Raw genomic sequence first — 22,844 nt, 5'->3', positions numbered from 1 at the left:
ATAAACTCTGAGCTGGAGAGCATGAGGTTCCAGAATATAAAAGGCTGTAGTTGAGTTTTGCAGGCTTTTAGATGACCAGATTTGGAATCATGGTGGTACTTAAATATTAAAGAACTATTTTTGGCAAGATTTATAGGAAAGTGTACTATGGTTGTGTGTGTGTGTGCATGGTATTAAACATAAGACCTGATTTCAGGAATGCTACATGAAGAAGAAAAACATTGAGTTGAGCATTTGAATATGTTTAGTAGTAGAAGATTGAATGAAAAAGTTATGGTGTCCCATGACTGGTTAGAGGACATCCTGATTGGTTCTAGTGGTCCTGTGAAATAATGGGTTTGGGTCCTATCTTAGTCTACCCAAACTGCTGTCATAAAACACTCCCGACTGCTTCTGAACAGCAGGCACTGAGTTCTCTCAAGAGTGAGGGAGGCAGGGGCAGGTGTGGTGTCTGGTGTGGGCCCACTTCCTGGTACCTTCTGGATCCTTGTGTAGTGGGAGGGGAGGGGAGCTCAATAAAGTCTTTAAGCCCATGCACAGGTGCTCCTTCTCTTGATTAATTACTCTCCAAGGGCCCCACTTAATACAATCATTACCTTAGGGACTGGGATTTCAATGTAATCAGGATTTCTGGGAGGATGGTAGGCTAGCGCTGCAGTTCTTCAGAGCTCAGCATTGCACTCTGTGACTTTTCCATCGGGACAGAGAGACGGCATGGAGTCCATCCAAACACAAGGCTTCATGTGGTTTCAGGGTGGAACATGAATTTTATAGATAAAACTTGTATCTTAAATCAGATGACCTTTGGAGCATGTGATTATACTGCTAAGTACTTTGTTGTTCAGTGTCTAGCAGAGGAGACTGCTATTTATGACTTGTTCTTTGATAATTTGTTCCTTTTTAAGCTTTGAAAGCCAAAGAAATTTGATATTTCTAGAGAGCAGGGTTATTCTGCTAGTGTGGTTCCCCAAAATAGCCAGGCCTTTTCAGATAAGGAGCATTTAAAATGTTTTTCTTCTCTTGGTGCTAATGGAAGACTGTAGCCCTGATGACAGAGTAGGTCATGAATACATTTGACAGATTCCATCAGATGATGAGGAAAAAGCCTGTGGGAAAATGTATTCCATGAAAATGTCTAATGTTAGAAAAAACACATAGGGTCTGGAGGGATGACTCAGTGGTTAAGAGCACTGGCTGCTCTTCCCGAGGACCCAGGTTCAATTCTCAGCACCCACATGGCAACTCACAGCTGTCTATAACTCCAGTTCCCTGGGATCTGACACCCTCACACCAATGCACATAAAATAAAATTAAATTATTAAAAAAGAAAACAAACCAGTATTATTAATATACTTATCAATACTTGATGCATTGAGCTGCTTGGAAAATTCACTTCCTCATAGATTATTTTTAGGAGTGGTACTGACATTCCATGTAAGTATATCCTCAAGACAAACCATAATAAAATCGGTTACTGCATGCTCTATTCTAGCATTATGATGATGATACTGAGTGTTTCAGTCTTAAGAAATGTTTCTGTAATTTCTTAGAGAAGAACAGTCTCATAGGCTAGTGTGGAAGGGCCTGTGTCTCCTGGGCTGGGGTGTTACATGTCTGCCACCTTTCATTTCAGTGTAGTCCCTGCATCATGAGCTGGGGTTGGAGTAGCCCCTTGTGAAATACCTGAGATCCTTGCTAGCTTGTGGGGCCTGGGATCTGTATACAGTGCATCCTTGCTTTGTCACTTTAAGTCAGTTCCATTATATACCTAAGTTCTCCCAACTCTCCTTGCCAGCCTCCCCTTGTTGAGCCCTCATCCACTTTGTGAAGCCAGCAGGGCGAAAGTTGAAGCGTGAGGGACACCGGGAGGTTGTGGCTAAGGATTAGACTCAGCACTTAGGAACCAGCTTTGTGTGCTCCTAAGGAAGGTCAGGTCAAGGTAGACAAGCCCTCAGCAAGCTGCTTGGGATTCACTCCAGGCCAATGTGCAAGGGAATTGAGTACAGTTTGGAAGGAGCCAGGCTGCACACACGGAAGGAAGCTAACCCATGGAAACTTGCCTTCAAAAGCAGCCGGGTTTGGAGAGAAATGTGTTAGCTTGTCCATTTACAGATACTGTCTAATAGGAGTCTTTATTAGTTTGCTAATGAGTTAGTTTATTTTTAAAGATTTATATTTTATGGTAAAATGTCATTTTATTCTCATGCTCAGATACCAAGGTATAAAGGACAAGGTAAGAAGAAGACAAGCGGGCAGAAGTCTGGTGACAAGGTAACATGCATGAGAGCAGAAGAGAAAAGCAGCCTGTGCGTAGATGGGCCTCCTGCTAGCCTGGGTTCTAAGCTTTCTTTTTAAACATTACTGTCATGTTAACAGACGTGAGACCAGACCTAGTGGCACAGGCCTTTCATCCAGCTCCTTGAGAGGGTGAAGGAGGACTGCACTTGAAGGCCAGTCCAGGCAGTCCAGTGTGATCGTGTCTAAGCCATCAGTGAATAGGCTGGGGATATAGTCAAGTGGTGGAGCACTGGACTAGCGTGCACTGAGGCCGGGTTCAGTCCTCGGCTGAAAACAAGAAACAAGGTGCAAAAGAGTGTGGGAAAGCACACTGCATAAAACCAAAACAATCTCAGTTTCACCTAGGTAAAAAGCGTGTATTGGAATGAGGCACAGTGATTTAATTTTCGTTCTCAGAGGTCCATCCATCCTGTAAGGAGTCTGATGCACAGACATTGTCCTAAGTTTAAAACTTCTAAAAGACAGCCCTTTTTATAAGATTTTCTTTGTTAACTGGCTTTTTAGTTGTAATAATTCCAAAGGCAAAACTCTTTCTATTCATTGTTCTTCATGCATTGTCCAATGAAAAGATGTTCCATTGTCCAATAAGTACTTTTGGAACGTTTGCGTAGTGAAAGTGACTCAGTCTGAACTCACAGTCTAACTGGAGAGGTGGGATACCTTGAGACTGTCTAAGGATATTAACTTTGGTTTGTGTTTTTAAGATTCATTTAATTGGTTTTTTTTGAATTAGTTCGATACATGTTTTATAGTACTGAGTTTTTATAACCTTACTAGTTCTTAGGTCTTTAACTGAAAACATTTTGAGTAAATTAGTGTATAAAACCAGTGCATACTGAGAGACGTGGTTTCCTTCTGTGTTGTGTGACATAGCTGTGGTGGGGCCAGACTTTAGCCTTCAAGTGCTTTCTAACTTGAGGGGAATTGAGAGCCTGGTGGGCTTGTTTCCTTATTGTGCTTCTTGAGTCCAGAATGTCTCTTCAGTCACTTGGAAATCCCTTTTCCCTTTTCTTCTCTGACCTTATTTCTGAACTGCTTTTGTAATCAGTGTGGATCTCAGCATTGCCTTTTCCAGCCTTGGATAGCTAATCTCTTCACTCCCTTTCTATGCCTTTTTGCTTTGCCCTCTGCATGCAGTAAGTTTTCAGTTTCCAGAACTTTCTTAATAGCATAATCAGGATACCTAGTTGAATGTAGTGGTTGGGGTTATGCCCACCAGAATGCCAGTAGCAGGTGAGTGCCATTTCCCAAGTCAAATGCAACTGCAGGAACTTCATCCATGCTTTAATAGGCACGAAGTGTGCTTGCTGTGTGTGTGATTCAGGGGTCTTGAGCTAAAGCAAGAAAGCCTAGGGTACTGTTTCCCACTGAGCTCTGGAACTCTGAGGCAGGTTGTGGGCAGCTGTTCATTCAGAGGCCCAAAGCCCTTGTTTATACTGGGAGTACACTTCTGAATTATCCATATGTAATCACAGTGTGACCATGGACTTCTGTAATCTCAGCACTCTGGAGACAGAAGCAGATGATTGCTTCAAGTCTGTGGCCATTAGGGCTACAGTACTGAGTCCTGTCTCAAGAAATAAACAGCAGATATTTAAATATATGTGTGCTTGTGTACATGCATGTGTAAGTATAACTGATGTGTGTAAGGTTTTCAAGTAATAACTTCATTAAAAGTTTTGTTTTTTTTTAAACAATAGAATGGATAGATTCAGAATACAGAGAGAGTAAAAGTTAAATGAGGAATTCTTTAATGAATTAGATTTTTTTGCATTTAACTATATTATGTGTGTTTGTGTAGTTGAACGTGTACCACAGTACACATGAAGTCAGAGAACAACTTGAGTGGGCCCTTCTTCCATCATGTGGGTCCTGGGGATGGAGCTCGGGAGCAGGCTAGGGGCAGGTGCTTGCTTGCTGAGACAGCTCACTGGCCAAAAAAGAGCGAGCCTTAAAGCCATCTACTCACAGTTTCAATGCAGCGCCTGTGATTATATCTTTGTTTTACCATTTTGTTTGACAAACAGTATGTCAGTTGTCTGAGAAATTAATATTAGGAAACCCTACTCCTAGACTAGTTGGACAACATAAACTGGACTCAGTGCAGGCTGTTGTGGGAGGAGGAAACTCAGTTAAATGGGAAGGGAGGAGAGGGGGTTGAATATGTTCAAAATACATTATATGAAATTCTCAATACAAAATGGTTCTTAATATAATAAATGTAAAAAACTAGAACAGCTAGGTGTAGTGGTGTGTGCCTGTTTCTTAGCACTTGAAATTAAAGGTAGGAGGATTGATAGTTCAAAGCCAGTCTAGGCTTATGTGGTGAGTTCTAGGTCAGCCTGGACTATAGAGTGAGACCCTGTCTCAGAAACTCAGCAGAAAGTAATTAAAGCACACTTCGCAGAAGCTCTGCTTGTTGGGTCTTTACCATTATCTGGAAAAGCAAACCAAGATGGTTTTGTTTACTTTCTGACCACGCTGGGGGTGGGGTAGAACTTTAAGGCTTCAGATTTGCTGTGCAGTCCCTTTCCTGCTGAAACACCTCCAGCTCTAGAATGCAGTGCTTTGTGTCGGCACTAATGTTATATGAGAAGCCGTCCTTCATTAGTTTCCAGGATAGTGCATATTGAGGCACTTTTGCTTTCAAATCTTAATAATACATTTCATAAGTAGTTTGTTCCTTTTCAGAATTCTTAAATAAATTCAAGTTTATGTTGATTTTGAACATTGGTCACAATCACATTGTATATGTCTTTTAGGCTAGGTTTGTTTGTGTCTGGCTGTCCCTCAGGATTTTCTATACTGAGTGTTACTCTTTCTGCTCATTCATTCCCAGCATGATGCTGGGTGAGTGGTAGATAGATAGTTGGAAACTGGCGCTGGACTTGACCTCTTCACACTGGTCCTCCTATGAGTCTGTGAGCTGCTAGGGGCGAGAGGGCTGAGGGAACAAGGTTGAGATACCTTTGCAGGGGCCAGCCTTTCTGTCTTGTAGCTCCAGAAGGCCATGGTTCTGCTGAGTGTAAGACTTAGATAGCTCTTGGTGGGGAGAATGTTTCTCTAGGAAAGTTCACTGGAGTGTTGTTGACTGTTTTACTCTTTTGACTTATGGGGGGACCCACCACCCACCTTCCAAAGAAGTCACACATGGAGTCTTATTGTTTGTTATAAATGCCTGGCCTTAGCTTGGCTTATTTCTTACCGACTTTTCTTAAATTATCCCATCTACCTTTTGCCTCTGGGCCTTTTCCTTTTCTTACTTCTGTAACCTGACTGTCACTCTTACTCTGTGCCCGGCTGGCTGGCCCCTTCTTTCGCATTCCTTGAACTCTCTTGGTCCTTTTCCTTCTATTTATTCTCTCTGCCTCCCAACCCCGCCTAGCCTATCCTTTCTCCTCCCTTGGTATTGGCTGTTCAACGCTTTATTAGACCATCAGGTGTTTTAGACGGGCACAGTAACACAGCTTCACAGGGTTAGACAAATGCAACAGGAAAGACTGCAGCACACCTTTGCATCATTAAATGTTCCACAGCACAAACAAATGTAACACATCTTAAAATAATATTCTTTAACACTGGAGGTGTTTAAAGATTTAAAGATTTTGTTGTGGGCTTCTAGAGTTCTACAGTCTTTAGGGGGAGCAAATTAAACCTTATAAGTACAGTGCCCATTTTAATAGTAATAAATTTTTTTCAATACTTCATTAGTAAATATTAGAAGTCCTAAAAGTAAACTTCCTAAGTCAGTCATGAATCCAAAGCTGCCTTTGACAGAGTGGAGTAGGAGGCAGAGGGTGAGAGGCTAGGTGTGGGAAGGAAATACTGCAGGTAAATATTTGAGGTGTTTGCAAAGCTGGGATAGTTTGTCTTCTTAAGAATAGTGCACATTAAGCTTTCACTTTGGAAGCATAAATTATATTATCCTTTCTCCCCTCAGTACTGAGAATTGAGGCCTTTGTGTCAGCCAAGTCCTCTTACCTTTGAGCCACACCAAGCCCTTTTTTAGGTTCCTAAAGACATTGTAGCAAGGGCTGGAGAGATGGCTCAGTGGTTAAGAGCACTGCCTGCTCTTCCAAAGGTCCTGAGTTCAATTCCCAGCAACCACAACCATCTGTAATGAGATCTGGTGCCCTCTTCTGGCCTGCAGGTATGCATGCAGGCAGAACACTGTATACTTAATATACTTAATAAATATGTGGAAAAAAAAGACATTGTAGCAATAATTCTATTTGTGGCTACTAGACAGTATTTTCCATTGTGAAATCTTTCTCTGAATTTCATTTTCTATTTTTTAAATTATTCAATTTTTCATTATGTGTTTTACTGAAAAAATTAATCTATACTAAATTTTGAAAAACTTTTTATCATAATTTACCATACAGCTCCATCGAAGGGAATGGCTGATGCAGTGCTGTTCAGTAAGTCTTTGCATTTTTATAAAATGACGAAGGCCAAGTGTCATATTATAGACAACTGTGACTTTCCTCAGCTTCTGTACCAGAGTATATGCTGGGAGCTTGAAACATGGCACCTGTTCCCCAGTCTTCAGGCAGGGCAGAAGGAAAGGCATCTCTCTTGGCTTCTGTTGGTGTTAGGCAAGCCTGGGAGATGGTCTTTCCCGTATCCCTCTGGCAGTCTGCGCTGTGCCTGTCGACGCCCTCCTGAGTGGTGTAGGAGTTGATTTTGAGCACCATTGCAGAGCCGGTTGATTTGAAAGTTTTTCACTTCATAGATACAACTGTATGTTTAGAATAAAATAAATACTCTGTTATTTTAAAAATTCATTATGTCATACCATAATGTCCTCCATGAAACGTATAGAACTGGACCTTGCATCACTAGCAAAAATGCCACTGAAGCAGCAATCATGGACAGGCACTAGTCCCCAAGCTCCTCAGGGTCCTGGGTCTGTGTGTACTTGAGCTGGTGATGGGAGCTCCAGGAGGACAGTGTGGCCTGTGGTCACTGACCTGAGATGTTGCTTTGTGTTTGTCTCACTCTGCCTTGGCCCTGTTAAACTTTCTCAGCAAGTTCTGAAGGCAGGAGTCATCACCGCAACCTCAGTGAATGTGTTTAAATATCGTAAGACTTGAGGGTGTTTATTTGTAATGCCTCTGAAAAATCAGTTATTAGAACATGTTTAAATCAGAAATGGAAACTGACCTGAATCTAATGTAAGTATTTGTAAACATACTACACTTCTTTATTTCACAACACCGGGAAAGCTTAAAGAAAGTAGTGAGGAAGTTCTTAAAGTACCTTCTTAGAAGTTTCCTGTATTGTTCAGACAGTCCCCACAGCAGTGAGCTTTATCATTGCTAATAGCCCACAAACTATATAGCTGCATCATGTCTTGCCTCTGGCAACTAACCAAAGCCTTAAGTCTACAAACATCTGTGGGAATCCTCAGACATGCTATGCTGTGTGCGTGTGGGAATATAGAACAACCCCTGTGTGGTGCTTTTGTGTTAGTCTACTCCACTTCTGCATAGCCCAGCTTCTTACCTTGCTGCTAATCGGCTCTGTCCCAGCCTGTTTGTCACTTAAGGTATACATACTGACCTAACTTAATTCTTGACGAAATTCATATCTGAAAGCAGTCCCTAAGATCACAGTTAATGACCCAGGACAGGCACTTTCCAGATTCCTTATTTTAGGTGACTGCTTTTTCTGGAGCAGCACAGGGGTCTTTACGATGTTGCACTCTGTAGTATACAAGGTCAGGCCTTCAGAAATTGTCCTTCCAATCCACACTAAATGCAGTTTCATAGAACTCGACCTAATGGTATAACCCGAGTATTAAGAACTAACCTTGCTGAATGTGGTGGCAATGGCTGGGAGGCAAGAGGCAAGGAAATGGGCTCAAGGTCATCCTCAACTGCACAGCAACTTCACAGCCACCTGTGCTGTGTGAGTCCTTGTCTCAAAAAGGGAGAGCTAATCTGATACTCATTTTACTATTTAACTGCCCTGGAGTCTTAACAAGTTACATAAATTGCCTTTGTGTTCCTTTTTAGAATCTGTACAGATAGCACATCTTATATACATGGTCGAAAGATTGAGTGAGGCACAACACTTGAAGCATTTGCGTATTCTCCACAATTGTTAGCCACTGCTGGTACACTGGCATTATTTTTGTTATTGAAATAAATAAAACCAGGCAATAGTGGCACACACCTTTAATCCCAGCACTCAGGGAGGCAGAGGCAGGTGGATCTCTGTGAGTTCGTGGCCAGCCTGGTCTACAGAGTGAGTTCAGGACAGCCAGAGCTACACAGAGAAACCCTGTCTCCAAAAAAGGAAAAAAAAAAAAAACCAGACCAGGTTAGGCTAAAATTGTGCTGTGGTGGTCAAAGTAAACCAGTCACTGAGATAGTTCCTGCTAGCCTTCCTCTGTGTCAGTGGGACTGGAATAGAAGTGCTTCCTCAGCAGGAATTTTCAGCCTCCGTTTAAGATACATAAAGGATTTATGTGCTAGATTGTGGATATTACAGGAGGTACAGGTTAGTAAGTAGCCCAGCAAGCCTGAATTAAGGTCACTGTTATAGTCAGCATCTGCTTGTTGGAAACGTGAGCATTCGAAGGGTGCGCATTTCCCCTTGAGGCTCTCATTGGTGCTGGGTAGAAAACTGCTCTCTCCTGACGAATAGTGCAGTTTAGGTGATTTTTATGACATAGTCATAACTTTAATGCCCTCTCCTGGTTTGAAGTAGAAATGTGTTAAGATATTTTATGCAGCAGTGACATAGGATGGAAAGAGAACACTGTTTATAAATGCGAGCATTGCTGAGTACCTGGGTAGGCACAGTAAAGCGTTTTCAGTTAGAAGAGAAGGGAAGAAACAGTGTGAACGTCTTCTCTAACATTTTGCCATTTGAAAGTTGCCCATGTCAGGAAGCCTGGAGATAAAAGGCATAGGACTATACTGCCATTCCTGCTGCTGAAGGCCAGACACAGGCGTGCACACACTCAGATACACACCCACACATAGACCACATGCACACGCACCGCTGCGGTGGCTATTGTTTCTCATATCTTAGAAGTTTATCACCACGGAGACCTGTCCCTCCCTCTTTCTTAGAAGACCAGCAGCGAGACCAGTCAGAGTGAGACCAGTGTCTCCTTGTCAGAGCCAAAGAGCAAGAACAGCCTGCACTCGCTGGCCCATGAGACAAGAATTGCATCCTTCTTGAGCAGCAGCACTTTAGACGCCAAAGACAAAAGTGCTCTTTGTCCAGATGAAGACGATGCAGAAGGAGATTCTTTCTTTGATGATCCCATTCCCAAGCCAGAAAAAACATACGGTTGGTGAGTAAACTTCTTCGGATCATCTGATTTACTTAACGATTTTAAAACAAAATTTCTATATTTTGAAACTAATGATCTGATAACTATATAATTATTGAATCCAGAAATCTGATTTTGTGATTAAGTTTTGTGTAAAACTTAATATGATATGATGCCAGGATTATTGAAGGCACCAGGTATGAACCATTTTCACCAGATGAACCTATATCAGGTGCCCACCATGTGATAGGAGCTGTTCAGGGTTTTAGTTTGTGCGTGTGTGCTTGCTAGTGTGCATGCATGTTAGTGTCAGGAAACAGCCAGGGTTAGAATAAGGTAACAGCATTCCTGGAGTGATGCCTTGTGGTGGACCTCAGGGAGGAGCTGTCGGCAGAGTGGAGAGGTAGGCCCTGAAGGCAGTGCCTGGGAAGCCAGGAGCAAGCTGACTGGAAAACATGAAGTTGATGAAAAGCCCCTCAAAGTCAGAGGACTCTGCAGCTTTCGAGCAGTGTGTGCGCTGGAGAGGTAATGCTTTTGTGTTGGGCCACAGATGTCTGTATTCTGTATTGCCCCATAGGTATGCTTAATGGCTTTCAGTCTGTGAAATCTTCATTTCCAGCCACTACATGCATATAAAACTGCTTTACATTGCTTGTTTATGTTTACAGACTAAAAGACTACAGTGACAAGGTCTGAGCTTGTCATTCATTTAACTGTTGATTGCTTCCTGTTAGGAGAAGTGAACCTAGGAAGCAAGTGGGGAGTCTGGCCTCACTTTCTGACATACCCCCCTTAAGGAGTGGTCTGAGCTCCCTGGCAGGCGCCCCTTCGTTAACAGATGCCGCTGAGAGTGAGTATTTGATACTCCAGGTTTGTTGTTGTTGTATGTTTGTTTTGTTGTTTCCAAATAAGCGTGGTGAGCATTGCTGTGAGAAAATACCATGACCAAAAGTCAGTTGATGAAGAATGGGATTATTTCAGCTTACACTCGTAGTTCTTCACAAAGGGGACTCGGCAGGAACTGAGACAGGCCGTGGAGGAACACTGCTTACTGGCTTACTCAACTTGCTTTTTGATATAACCTAGTCCCACCTGCCCAGGTGTGGCACTGCTCACAGGGAACTGGGCCCTGCTATATCAACCATTAATCAAGAAAATGTCCCACAGCCTTACCTTACAGGCTAGTCTGACAGAGGCAACCCCTCAGTTGACTGTTTAGTCTTCCTAGATGACGAGCTTGTGTCAGGGTGACAAAAAAATCTGGCCATTACATGTGATAGGATTACTATGGATAGATTTTAGAAAACCCTAATTTTAATAAGATGTACAATATTTTGCTATTCTCTTCATTTCTTAATGTAGTCAGTGTTCTCCACCATTTTGTATTCTCCTTTGCTATACTATCAAAATATTTTTAGGAAACTGACCTTTTAACTGGTTTGGACTATGAATAACATACATATATAATTTTAAGATTTTATACTGAAGTGATATACATCAAAATTTGGTTTGATTTTTCTCTGGCTGCATTATGCTCTGTTTTATCAACATACTGGTCACTAGGGAAGGTAACATGTCCCCAGCATGCTGCTGGACTGGAATGGCTCGTAGGTTAGGCATCTCTAGGAGAGTTTTGATTGAAACATTGTCAGCCTAGGATGGGTGTTAGGTGCTGCACTGTTCTGAGACAGAGGACATTTGTAACTTGTAGGTCATGTCTCATGGACCCATAGAATAACTTAGTGTTTAAAGAAGTTCTATGAGAGAGCAATCGTCATAATCAATCTATCATCAGGGCTTGTGTTAGACTCTTTATATGCAAAAGGAAGAGAGATTGCAAGCTGTCCTGTCCTGTCCCAGCCGAGCCCATCCCTATCCCGGGACAATATTTCCGAGGATTTAAGGAGCATATGTGGACATCACCCTATCATAACCAGCTGGTGTTTAGCCAGCAGTATGTGTTCAGAACATCAGCAGAGCTTCCTGAAGTAGATCCAACGGGAGTTCACAGCCCTGGGCTTGTGTACGTTTTTATTTTGGTGATTATGTTCTAATAAGGAATGATATAATCTGGTTTCTCTCCATAATACAGGAATCCTTTGCTTTTTACCAAAATTAAAAATAAAATAATACTCCGGGAATGATAGCACATGATTCTATCCTCTTGATTATAATTCTATTCTAGGGTTTTCTGTACTCTTAGGGATATAGATGTCTCCTCTGAAAGAAAGCTTAGAGAATGTTGCTCTGAGTTTCATTCATGCAAGTCCTTTTTCCTGCCTGCAGGTAAAAGAGGAAGCACAGTCCTGAAGGATCTGAAATTGGTCAGTGAGAAAATTGGATCACTTGGACTAGGTAACTAGGTTTCAGTTTTAGTCTGATTGTTGAAATCATCTTCCAGATTAATGTCTACATGGCGAGCCTTCCTGCTGTCATTCAGCAGGTGTTGGGGAGTTGGTGTGTATCCAGAGTTCAGCCCTGTGCTGGGAAATGACCGTAGCATCAACCTGGACCATCTTTTGCCTTGTAGTGTTCAGACTGTAGTAGGAACATGCCCTAGCCTGGACTTTTAATGAAAAACCTCCAGAAGAGGCTGTGACCAGACCTGTGATCACGTCAGATCTGTATAACAAAGACGGTTTCAGAGAGAGTGGGTGAAGTTGGTGGCAACGACAGAGCCGTTCTCTGGGTGCTGGGAGTGAAGCACCTAGAGCACAGGGAGTCAGTCTGGTGCAAGGCTCAGACCTGTGAGAGGACCTGTGGCAGTTGTGTTATTTGGAGCAGATAGTCAGTGTGCATAGAGCTGGGCTCTGAACTCACTGCAGACAGTGTAACAGGAGGGCCCGGAGAACCTTCCTCTCTCACGGTACAGCTGGGCTCTCACCCTTCTCTGTCTTCTGTGTGGATATGATGTGCTCTGTTCTAAGAGCAGTGCTGCTCAGGCAGGCTGGGGAGAGAGAGCCGTGTCCTCTGTGCACTTTGTGAATGTGCAGGACTGTCCTCCCAAAGTTTCTAACCCAACACTCTGGATATAGCACAGGACCCAGGTGAAGACTGGATAGGTTTACATGAAGATCCTCGCTATGGCTCTGGCTTGGGGTAAACTGTGCTTTTCTTCTCTGTTGAATGAGTCCAGTACCATCTACCTCGTTTTGAAGACTAAATAGGATTTAAACATGTGTGCATACATAAATAAGTACAGTGCCTAGCTCAGGGGTGCCTCAAACCCTAGTTCCTTTTTGTGTTACTTTCTTCCTCATTTGCAGAAGAATGTATGTCCTCTGAGCTGCCTGGATTCTTGTCCCACACAGTGCCCTGGAGTCCTGGTAACTACTGAGTTGCTAGTAGTCTGGCTCTTCCTCTGTGCCTCCCGGTTGCTGGCTGGTGGCTGGCTAGGTGGGTCCATGCTCCTTCCTTCCCTGCTTCTGCTGTGATCACACCTGCAGGGAGTTCTTTACCCTTGCACCTCAGGATTGTTGCTCCCTCCCTTGACCACGATGCCTCGGGTTCTGCTCTGTCCCCTTCATTCTGACATCTTGTTTCACTTTGTGGTGGTTCACCTGGTGCAAGCCTTTGGGCTTTCCCTTTTCATTGCTCTTGTTCTCTGATGAAAGTGTGGTTCCCTCCTCTGCTGGTAAGGTAGAACTGCAGAGAACTCTCCTCTGGTGAAGGCAGTCCTGACTGACGTTCCCCCACTGCTGTCATTTAGGCGTACCTCGAGTTGAACTTGGAGTGCTGTACAGGGCGGGCGCAGCACTTCACCAGACTCACTAGAAGGTAGTAGTCTTGTTTAGTGGACTACGGCAGTCATTTGAGCCTTGTTCTTGTTGACAGTGTGCATGACAAGATTGCAGGTGCCCTGAGGAATATGGGCTCATGCAGTTAGGATGATGTCAGTGATGTGCCTCTCCCACCCTGTTCTGACCCTGAGAACAGGATGAAGAGCAGCAGCTGTTGGAGTCTGCATGTGTCACTCAGGCCGTCAGCCACTGTGTCATCCTTGGACATTCTGTAAATACCATTCCAATGAAAAATCAATTTTACAATCCATTTCAGTTAAAGTGACAGAATTAAAAGTAGGCAGATGAGCTAGTCATGTGGCATGACCTTTTAATCTTAGCATTAGGGAAGCAGAGGCAGGTAGATCTCTTGAGTTTCGAGGCCAGCCAGTCTACATGGTGAGACTGTGTTAGGTAGATAGCCCTTCTAGAGTTTAAAACCCAGCATAATGACCACAGTTAGTTGTATTGCACACTTGAAATTCTCTAAGACAGCAGATCTTAAGTGTTCGTGCCACAAAGTTTAGTTAAAGCAAAAATGCTTGACCGCATGACATGATGCATTAATAAGCTTGACAGTGCTAATGATTTTACAGTGTACATATTAAGACATGCTGTACATTACATAAATATACATGGTTGTAGTAAAGGTAGAAGCAAAAGTTTACAAGTAGAGTGTTATAAACAGGTACTTTGCCTGCTTAAAGCAAGAGTATTAAACTGTGGGCTGGAGAGATGGCTCAGTGGTTAAGAGCACTGACTGCTCTTCAGAGAACCCAGGTTCAGTTCCCAGCAGCCACAATGCAGCTCACAACTGCCTGTAACTCCTGTTCCAGGGGATATGACACCTTTACAGCAATACACATAAAGTTAAATAAATCATAAAAATTATTTTTAAAAAAGAGTAGTAAACTATAACAAATTCAATAAAGTAGAAAGTTCATGTAGTCTCCAGCACATGCTTTGTGGTATTTGTTGTTATTTGTTATTTTTTTCAAATTTATTTAAAATTTAAAAACCATTCTTTCTTAGCTCGTTGGCTAATACTGGTCAGAAGCAGGAGTGTGTGTGAAGAAAGCCAGTGCTGGGCCAGGTTCCCCGGGGTAAAGTCTTAGGCTGGAGCAAATTTAAAAATAATTTTTATGATTTATTTAACTTTATGTGTATTGGTGTAAAGGTGTCAAATAAAACAGATAGCTTGCCAGAGGAAGGAGTCACAAAAGAAAAAGAACTCCTCATTGCAGTTTCAAGCTGTAGCCCAGCTGTCCTGCTTTCTTGACTTAGTTTCCTCTTTTGTCTGTGTGGTCTTTTTTCTTGGGGACACAGCCATTGTTTGTATAGTGACTCTTGCAAACCAGCCAAGACTGGTTTATTTTCTTCCTTCTCTCTTCCTACTCGAACAGACTACCTGCTTTCTCTTACACTGTTGCAGCCCCGTAACCTTTGTGGCTAGACGGAGAGATGGCCTCCTTCTTCCAGAGAAGAGCAACCTGGAACTTGTCCCTGCCTGTTACTTCTCTTCAGGAGAAAGTCTCTGCTTCTCACTTGTGTGTGTATTTCTCTCACCTGCCATGGGACCCCCCCACCCCACCCCACCCCCATCATCTCCAGCTTTGCCACACACGCTTTCTCTTACTTTATTTCCATCCTTGCCTCTCCTACTCACAGCTTTTCTCCCAGAAGCCCATATCTGTGAAAAAAGATATCAGACCACTCTGTTGTGTCCTGCCAGCCTCCTGCTCCAAGGTGGCTGTCCTCTGCTGCTGTCTCAAACAGCGTCATTTTGTCAGGCTTTCTCTACAGACATATTCTCCTGGAACTTGAGCCTCTACTGCCTTCACAGAGTTTCCATCCACTGTGGTACCTTTTTGTTCTGAAACCTAATGCCTAGCTCTCACTGTTGACTGCTGTCTGTGGATGACCTAAGAGGCACTCTGAAGTTAGACAACTGTATAATCAAATGCTATGAGAGAGTTCCCTGCCCCCCTCCATCTTGAATCCCCTCAAGTCTGGTCCTGTATTTTGGAGAACCCAGGACAGTAACAGGCAGCAGCTTTGAGCGGTTCACTCTCCAGCCAGAGTCTTTCCTGCCCCGGGCAGCCTCCCTTTGTCCCTGTGCACGTTTCACAGCCATTCTCTCCCGCTGTGGGTGGTCCTCATGTTCCTCCAGCTTCTTCCTCTACTGTTCTAAAAGTCATGGGTTGGAATAACAGCTAATTTGCAGTTAGTTGTCACTGAGAGATGTAGGTTAGGTCTTAAATTTGCTCCCCTCAGAGCTCTCTGTGTGTGAGGAAGCTTGAGGCACTTCTGAGTTAGTAACAGCTCCACCTCGTGTGGCCACTTTGCATTTGGAGCTTCTTGTGTATCAGACTGTGAATTCAGAATTTGTGGTTCTGGCTTGTTTGTGCTTGGCCATGCCCATGAGAGGGCACCAAAGGCCCTTTCCGGGTGATGGGCCCACATGCTCCATTGCCTCTTCACACCTTCTGATGGGTTTTAAATTTGTGAGCAGACTGTTGCGTTGAAAGTCATAGCAGTTGGAAACAAGATGACAAGAGAAATTGATGGTGCCGGGCTGTTGTGTGTCCCTTTTTCTATTTTTGTGGTGATGAGGATAGAGCCCAAGTCCATGAGTATGCTGAGCAAGTGTTCTGCTATGGAGCCGCACACCTATCGGGTCACAGGGCAGCCTCATAGAGTAAGCCACCTGCCTGAACCTAGAACACAAATAAGGTTTTCACTTTCCAGCATGTGGTAAAATCCTTGAACAGCATTTATTATTTCCCTTCATTTAATGTGATAAAAATATTACTGAAGAGATGACTGCAATATATTTTTTTCTGCTGAAGAGATTGGCTCGGTGGCCAAGAGGATGTGCTGCTCTTGCAGAGGAACCACGTTCATGTCACAGTGCCCACATGATGGCTCAGTACCATCCGTAGCTCTTCTTCCTGGGACCAGGCAGACACATGGTACACATACAAATACATGCAGGCAAAATATTCCTAAATAGAAAAATAAATAAATATAATTTTTTTAAATACTATTTTGGTACTTAGAGTTTTCATGAATCAGTATCATTCAGTAATATTTTGGCAGGAAACACTTATTTAAAAAAATAAGTATTTTTCTGTAAGTGTGTAATAATGTATTTTTTTTCTTAAACTAATTACCAGGAACTGGAGAAGATGAAGACTATGTTGATGATTTTCATAGGTAAGAAAAACCTTGAGAAGAATTCGTGAATCTTCTAAATACTTTCTGAATACAGGTGTGGCAAAATTACATTAGGGTTTACTTTGTACTTGATTGAAAGAACAGACAGCTTGTAACATGAGGGCCTGCTTGTTGGGGTTTCTGTCCTCCCACCAGGTCCCATAGCCGTTTAGCCCCAAAGAAAATCACACAAGAGGTCTCCCTAAGTTATAAACTGATTGGCCCATTAGCTCAAGCTTCTTATTAACTCTTGTAACTTATATTAACCCATTATTTTTAGTCACATGGCTCAGTACCTTTTTCAGCGGGGCAGGTCACATCCTGCTTCTTCAGTGTCTGGACAGGACTGGGGAGGAATGGACTTCCTTCTTCCCGGAATTCTCCTGTTCTCAATGACCTGCCTCTACTTCCTGTCTGGTTGTCCCACCTTTACTTCCTGCCTAGTCAATCAGCATTTATTTAAAACGTAATTGACAGAATACAGAATTGTCCCACACCAATAGCTAATCCAAAATTATGTTTTGGAGTGACGACTTGTTACATTAGAACACAGACGGATATGTATGCTGTAGTGGTAGAGTTGTAAAGAGTAAGATAAAGAAGTGGTGTCAGGGTTGACCTGTTATTTGAAACCAAGTCAGTAGCTTATCCTGATTTTTCTTGTGTCCTTTGTCTTTGTGGTGGACATTGTCTGTGTTTGACTTTAAAAAGAAAACTGCCTTCGTCACTGTGACATGAACATTTTCTTAGCAGTAACTTGTATGAATTGACTAGCAATATGAAAGTAATACTTGCTATAGATATGATTAGAAAAATTTAAATTACATGCCTGAGAATTTTAACAGTTTTCTGATTAGAAATTTCTGTCTTTATGTATTACAATAATAAATTACACTGTGTTTGGAGGTAAGAATATTGTGTGATGAGTGACATTTGAGAGATCCTTGCCTTGTGAGTTTTCTTAGATGACAGTGAAATCAATGTTTTAATGTTGTTATATGTTACTTGTAGGATTAAAATCTTTGAAAATTTGAGCAGTGGTAGTTATTCTTCAGAATTCTTTGTCATCTTTCCCCTCTTACAATTAGTGCTAGCCATCGCTCAGAAAAAAGCGAATTAAGTATTGGTGAAGAAATTGAAGAGGACCTTTCCGTGGGCGTGGACGACGCTAACAGCAGTGATAAAGTAAGGCGCTAGCACGTCTCTGGGTGTGCTGTTCATCTGTCGGTGTGCTAAGGGGCTTAGTAAATTTATATGATAGTAAAAAAGATGGTTGAAAATTGTAAACAGTTTGTGACAGTTGCCTATTGTAAGTCTGAAGAAAACCTTCAAGGGTATGTGAGGATCACAGCTGTCCTTTGTTTAGTATTTGTACTCTAACAGACCTGGGGTAAGGGTGGCCACAAGGGATCAGGACGAGAGCCAAAACTGTCTCACTTGGAGTTAAAAGTGAGCTTGTGTCTATGGGACATTTGACCACCTTCGGCTAGTCGAGGTCAAGTTGAGACAGAACTGCGGGAGGCAGCATAGCAAAGGACTTTGGTTTAGGTGTAAAGCCAGGATTCCATCCAAGTTCACTCTGGAGCTTTTCACGCAATAGAGAAGAGATGAGCTGCGGCATCTCTGTTGCTCTCAGCCTCGCTGGGTGTGCTGCCTTCTAGATGAGGTGGAGGTAGGCTGGGTTCAGATTGTCACATGAGGAGGGACCCCTCAAGAGAGGTTGTATTTTAAAATGAGTAAGCAAAATTTGGGTTGTGTCATTTTTAGTATATTAAGTGTCTTTGTTTTCTGGTTTGGATTTCTTGAGATAGGATCCTGGTTTAAGTCCTAGGCTGACCTTGAACTCGGTATGTAGCTCAGGAAGGCCTCAAACTTGAAGCAAGTCTCCTGCCTCCACCTTTCAGATGCTAGGTGTCTTAGGTAAGCATGAGCCTTCATCTCAGTTTCCTTTTGTGGGTGTTTTTGTTGGTTTTTGTTTTGTTTCGTTTTTTGACATAGGATCTCTGGTGATCAAGGAAGTCACTCTGTAGACCAGGCTGGCCTCAGACTCACAGAGATCCTCCTGCCTCCAATTCCCAAGTGTTGGGATTAAAGGTGTGTGCCACCATGCTCAGCTTCATCTTGGTTTCTTTTAAGGTGAAAATATTAATACTTAGTGACAATAGGTGAGACGCCATCTCTAATACCACCCAGTGTACACGCAGATGTTTGCCCCTCTTACCTTTCCACCACTTGTCATCCATAAGAACCAAACACTGAGCTCTTGCTGAAGACTACTGAGGATTGTTTGTTCGGATTTGTGATGGAATTCATGGTGAAGGTCAGCTGCTAACTCAGCCTCTTGGTAATTTCACAGATTTCAAAAGAGATAAAGGGGTTACCTCAGCAGTGAGCAGACTAAAGCAAGCATGAGACCGTAGGTGTGATCCCCGGCAGTAGGTATCACTGACTGAAGGGGAAAGGGAGAGAGGAAAATGAGAACTCTGAAGAACAACTACCAGTTTTCAAATTGTCACAATATTGAACACTTTCACTGCTTTGATTTAACACAGTGCAGGAGATCCCTAGCCAAAGCAATCAGGCAAGCGAATGATTAAGCTTCCAAATAGGAAGGAAGGAATCAAATTGACATTGTTTTCATCCAACTTTATCCAAATACGTATAAAATATGAAGGAGTTCACCTTAAAGCTGTTACAACCAACATGAGCAGCATAGCTGTACACCAGTGCAGTGTGAAAGAGAAACACAGTCCTGTGTGTGTGGTCTTCCCTTCTCTAAATCAGAACTGATAGCCCCTGTTTTCCGTAGTGTTTCCTTACTCTTTTCTCTAGTCTAAAACTAGCATTAATATGGCATTCAATTGTTTTACATATAAAATGCAATACCTTAATGAATTCATTATTTAATAATAATGAGAGTCAAAAATAACAGATCCAAAGTATCAGTCTTAATCTATTTCTCAGTGTGTGGGCTTTTCTGAGTTTCATTTTTAAAACTGTAATGACTTGGGCTGGGTGGTGCTGGCACACACCTTTAATCCCAGCACTTGGGAAGAAGACAGAGGCAGGCGGATCTCTGTGAGTCCGAGGCCAGCCTGGTCTACAGAGCGAGTTCCAGGACAGCCATGGCTGCACAGAGAAACCCTGTCTCAAAAAAATAAAACAAATATGTAGGAGGGAGGCTGCTTGTTCGTCCTTGCCGTTCAGAACCGACATAATCACACAGAAACTGTTAATTAAAACTGCTTGGCCCATTAGTTCTAGCTTCTAATTGGCTAACTCTTACATATTAATTTAACCCATTTCTATTAATCTGTGTATCACCACGTGGCTGTGGTGTACCAGCTGAAATTCCCGCATCTGTCTCCAGTGGGGCTCCATGGTGTCTCCCTGACTCCATCCTTGTTTCTCCCAGCATTCTGTTTAGTTTTCCCTGTTCCCCTATAGCTCTGCTTTAGACCCAAAGCAGTTCCTTTATTTATTAATGATAATCACAGCATACAGAGGGGAATCTCACATCAAAAACAAACAAAAATCAAATAAAGGGAATAAAACTAACTAAAAAAAAATAATGACTTTAAGGTTCCCAGTAGCTGTTTTTGTACCGATGGTTGTATACCAAGACTACCGTTCGACCAAGAGGGAGGGAACAAGGATGATTTACTTAAAATAATTTTATTTCTAGTATTTCCTTATATCCAAAGGGAAAAAAATGAGAAGATGTAATGGGCCAAATGAACAGCTCTAAGAGAGTGAGTGTCACAATGTCCGGGGAGGACCCTTGTCCTCACTCAGTGTCCCCGTTCTCCAGGGGTGGCCCTTCTAAGTAGGTTCCAGAAGGTAAAGAAATGATAGCAGTATACCCTTACAGATGGATTCAGACTTTGTTGTACACTGATTCTTCTCTTTCTTTTGGACAACAAAGCTTGATGACCTCACACAAGACCTGACTGTTTCCCAGCTCAGCGATGTGGCCGATTATCTGGAAGATGTTGCATAGACAGGAAAAGGAAGTATTGTGGTCAGCAGAAGAGGAAGGACTTGTCGGCTCCATGGTCCCAGCCAGTCACTCTTGCTGGAACGTACGCTCCTGCTGGTGCCTTGCATTTCAAAAAGACTGCAGATATTTTTAAAAGTTAACTTTTCAGTTTAGTAAACAAAATACTTCCTATATGAGCCCGTGTCTAGGAGATTAATATTCTTGATTTGGTTTAGCTTTATATTTCCAAGGAAATGGTATCAGGCTCATTATAGCAAGGGGACCCCTGAGATATCAGTGTTAAAGAGCATAAAGAGGGACAGGATAGCCGTGGTTTGTGTTGCCTTGTGTCTCGGGCTGCTGCAGAGATCTTTGAAACCTTCGTGTTTGCCATCCTGACCCACATAGTGGGTATTAAGTGGGTTAGCCCAAAGTTGGTGAACTGACCTGATAAATCTGTGATGCTGAAATGTACCAATACAAGGTAAATTGATGTCTGAACTTTATTTTGTATTTCCTTCCATTTGGAAGGTTTGTTAGACCATAAGGTTATATTAAAGTTCTCTGTGCTGTTAGTTTTGCTTGTTTTAAACTAGGAGTGGCTTGGACTCTTAATTGGCAAACTTGTTGATAACAGTTAACATTTAAGGTCGCATTTCATCCTGCTGTCTCAAGCAGCTGTAGACGCAGATTACTTCAGTACAGTCTTAACTTATTATTTCTAAAGATGCCTTGAAACATCCATACCAAAATGCATCTGAAACCATTAAGCAGTGCTTTTATTTCAGATCTGTAAGTTGATTATATTTAAATCCAAATTGGAATGAAATAGTAGTAATGGCCTAAGACCATGTATATTCAGTTTGACAAACTTTGTATACTGTACATAATTGTACTGTAGTCCTTAAAAAGAGTCAATGATAGAATTTCTGGCAGATTTAATTTGTGCTGTTGTATGTTGTGCTGCAGGGTATAGGCCACTGGCATTAGAAATGCTAAAGTATTTTAAACGTGCAGTAAGAACTCAGCCCTTTGCATGCACCATCATACCACTAAGTAAAATTTAGGAACTGTGAAACTTTGATACCTTTTATTTTAATTAAGACTGTTAAAAGTTACCTTTATTAATAAAAAGAGAAATTCAAAATCATCCGTCCATGTTGAGTGAGTGAGCAGAAGCTGTGGTTTGTACCAATGCCACTTTCCATTCCACAATTTCTAAGTAGAGCAGTGACATTCTCCGCTGTAGTGCAGAGGAAGTGAAAACGTAGTAAACTTCGGGCTCTGACAGTAGAGTCTGGCTCTCTAAAGCTAAGTGAAACTGAACTATAATCATCAAGAGGAACTAGGACAGAAGTGGGCCGGGCGGCCTGGAAGCCCCTGTGTATTTCTGTCCTCTGTCTGCCCTGACATGGTGCTGTCTGGTCTTCAGGCTTTACCCTTAGAAACAGTGCTGTAGAAGACACTGTCTTACCCAGTGTTGTCTCTTTAATGCGTTGTAGAAGCACTAGAGCTGGTGGGCCTCAAGTCCGGATCAAATATGTGATTTTACTGTTTGGTAGGCACTGCAAGTGAGGGAGCTGACCTACAAGCATGGCAGGATGTGGCTTTCTATATTTGAGGAAGACTTTCCAACAGTCAAGTGCGAAATCTGTCACTTTCTATTACCCAGTGACTGACCTTTGGTGATTCTGGAGAGGGTGGAGAGAAACAGCCGAACGGCAGCTTTGTGGTCAGTACTACATAAAGGTATTGAGTCACTCTGAATAATGTGAGATTCAGCAAGGAGGAAGTTATTTCCAGGTATTCCTTGCTTAGGTATTGTTAACCTGATAAACTTTAATGTGTAAAATGACAGGTTCTGCATCTAATAATGTTTCTTTGGTTTAAAGTGAATTAAAATGTTGACCAGTGGTAACCTGTATTACAGTGTTGTTTTGTCCTTTAACGCTACCAGGACTTTGGTTTGTAACAGAGCTGTGCCCTTTGGTTTACATGAGCAGCTCTCTTGCCCCTCTTGTTGCAGCAGCAGTGACTGACGGTGCAGATGTTACTCCTGCCCTGCCTCCCTCTCCTCAGTCCATCTCAAGCCTTTGCTCACCTTACTGGAGCTGTGCGCCCAGCTGCTCAAGCTGCCTGTCTTCACCTCTGCGAGCCACACAGGCTGATTTTCAGAGAAGCCTGACCACTAGACCAGGCCCTCTCTACGCTGATATTTATCCTTGGGTTATCTGCTTATCATGGCCTCTCGTTATCATGGGAGACATAAATAATGTCATTT

The 22,844-nt window shown here is 42.5% G+C and overlaps 1 protein-coding gene across 6 annotated transcripts in view; it reads left to right on the top strand.

Moving 5' to 3' along the window:
• Nucleotides 1-22,481, top strand: part of Cep43 (centrosomal protein 43) — a 28,239-nt gene extending 5,758 nt beyond the window's left edge. The window contains exons 7-15 of one of the 6 annotated variants that reach the window (XM_085687401.2): nucleotides 2,212-2,271; nucleotides 6,684-6,719; nucleotides 9,384-9,610; nucleotides 10,324-10,439; nucleotides 11,876-11,944; nucleotides 16,545-16,584; nucleotides 17,673-17,769; nucleotides 18,396-18,504; nucleotides 20,510-22,481. In XM_085687401.2, the coding sequence (XP_085543527.2) occupies nucleotides 2,212-2,271; nucleotides 6,684-6,719; nucleotides 9,384-9,610; nucleotides 10,324-10,439; nucleotides 11,876-11,944; nucleotides 16,545-16,584; nucleotides 17,673-17,769; nucleotides 18,396-18,461 (711 nt within the window). In that variant the 3' untranslated portion in view covers nucleotides 18,462-18,504; nucleotides 20,510-22,481. The remainder of the gene's footprint in view (nucleotides 1-2,211; nucleotides 2,272-6,683; nucleotides 6,720-9,383; nucleotides 9,611-10,323; nucleotides 10,440-11,875; nucleotides 11,945-16,544; nucleotides 16,585-17,672; nucleotides 17,770-18,395; nucleotides 18,505-20,509) is intronic. The other 5 variants (XM_085687395.2, XM_085687409.2, XM_085687407.2 and 2 more) reach the window with 5 other exon arrangements.
• Nucleotides 22,482-22,844: the final 363 nt, after the last annotated feature.

This window comes from Myodes glareolus, chromosome 1, assembly GCF_982192425.1.
Source record: "Myodes glareolus chromosome 1, mMyoGla1.1, whole genome shotgun sequence".
In the NCBI taxonomy this organism is placed as follows: domain Eukaryota; kingdom Metazoa; phylum Chordata; class Mammalia; order Rodentia; family Cricetidae; genus Myodes; species Myodes glareolus.
This window is presented reverse-complemented; position numbering and strand designations above follow the sequence as displayed.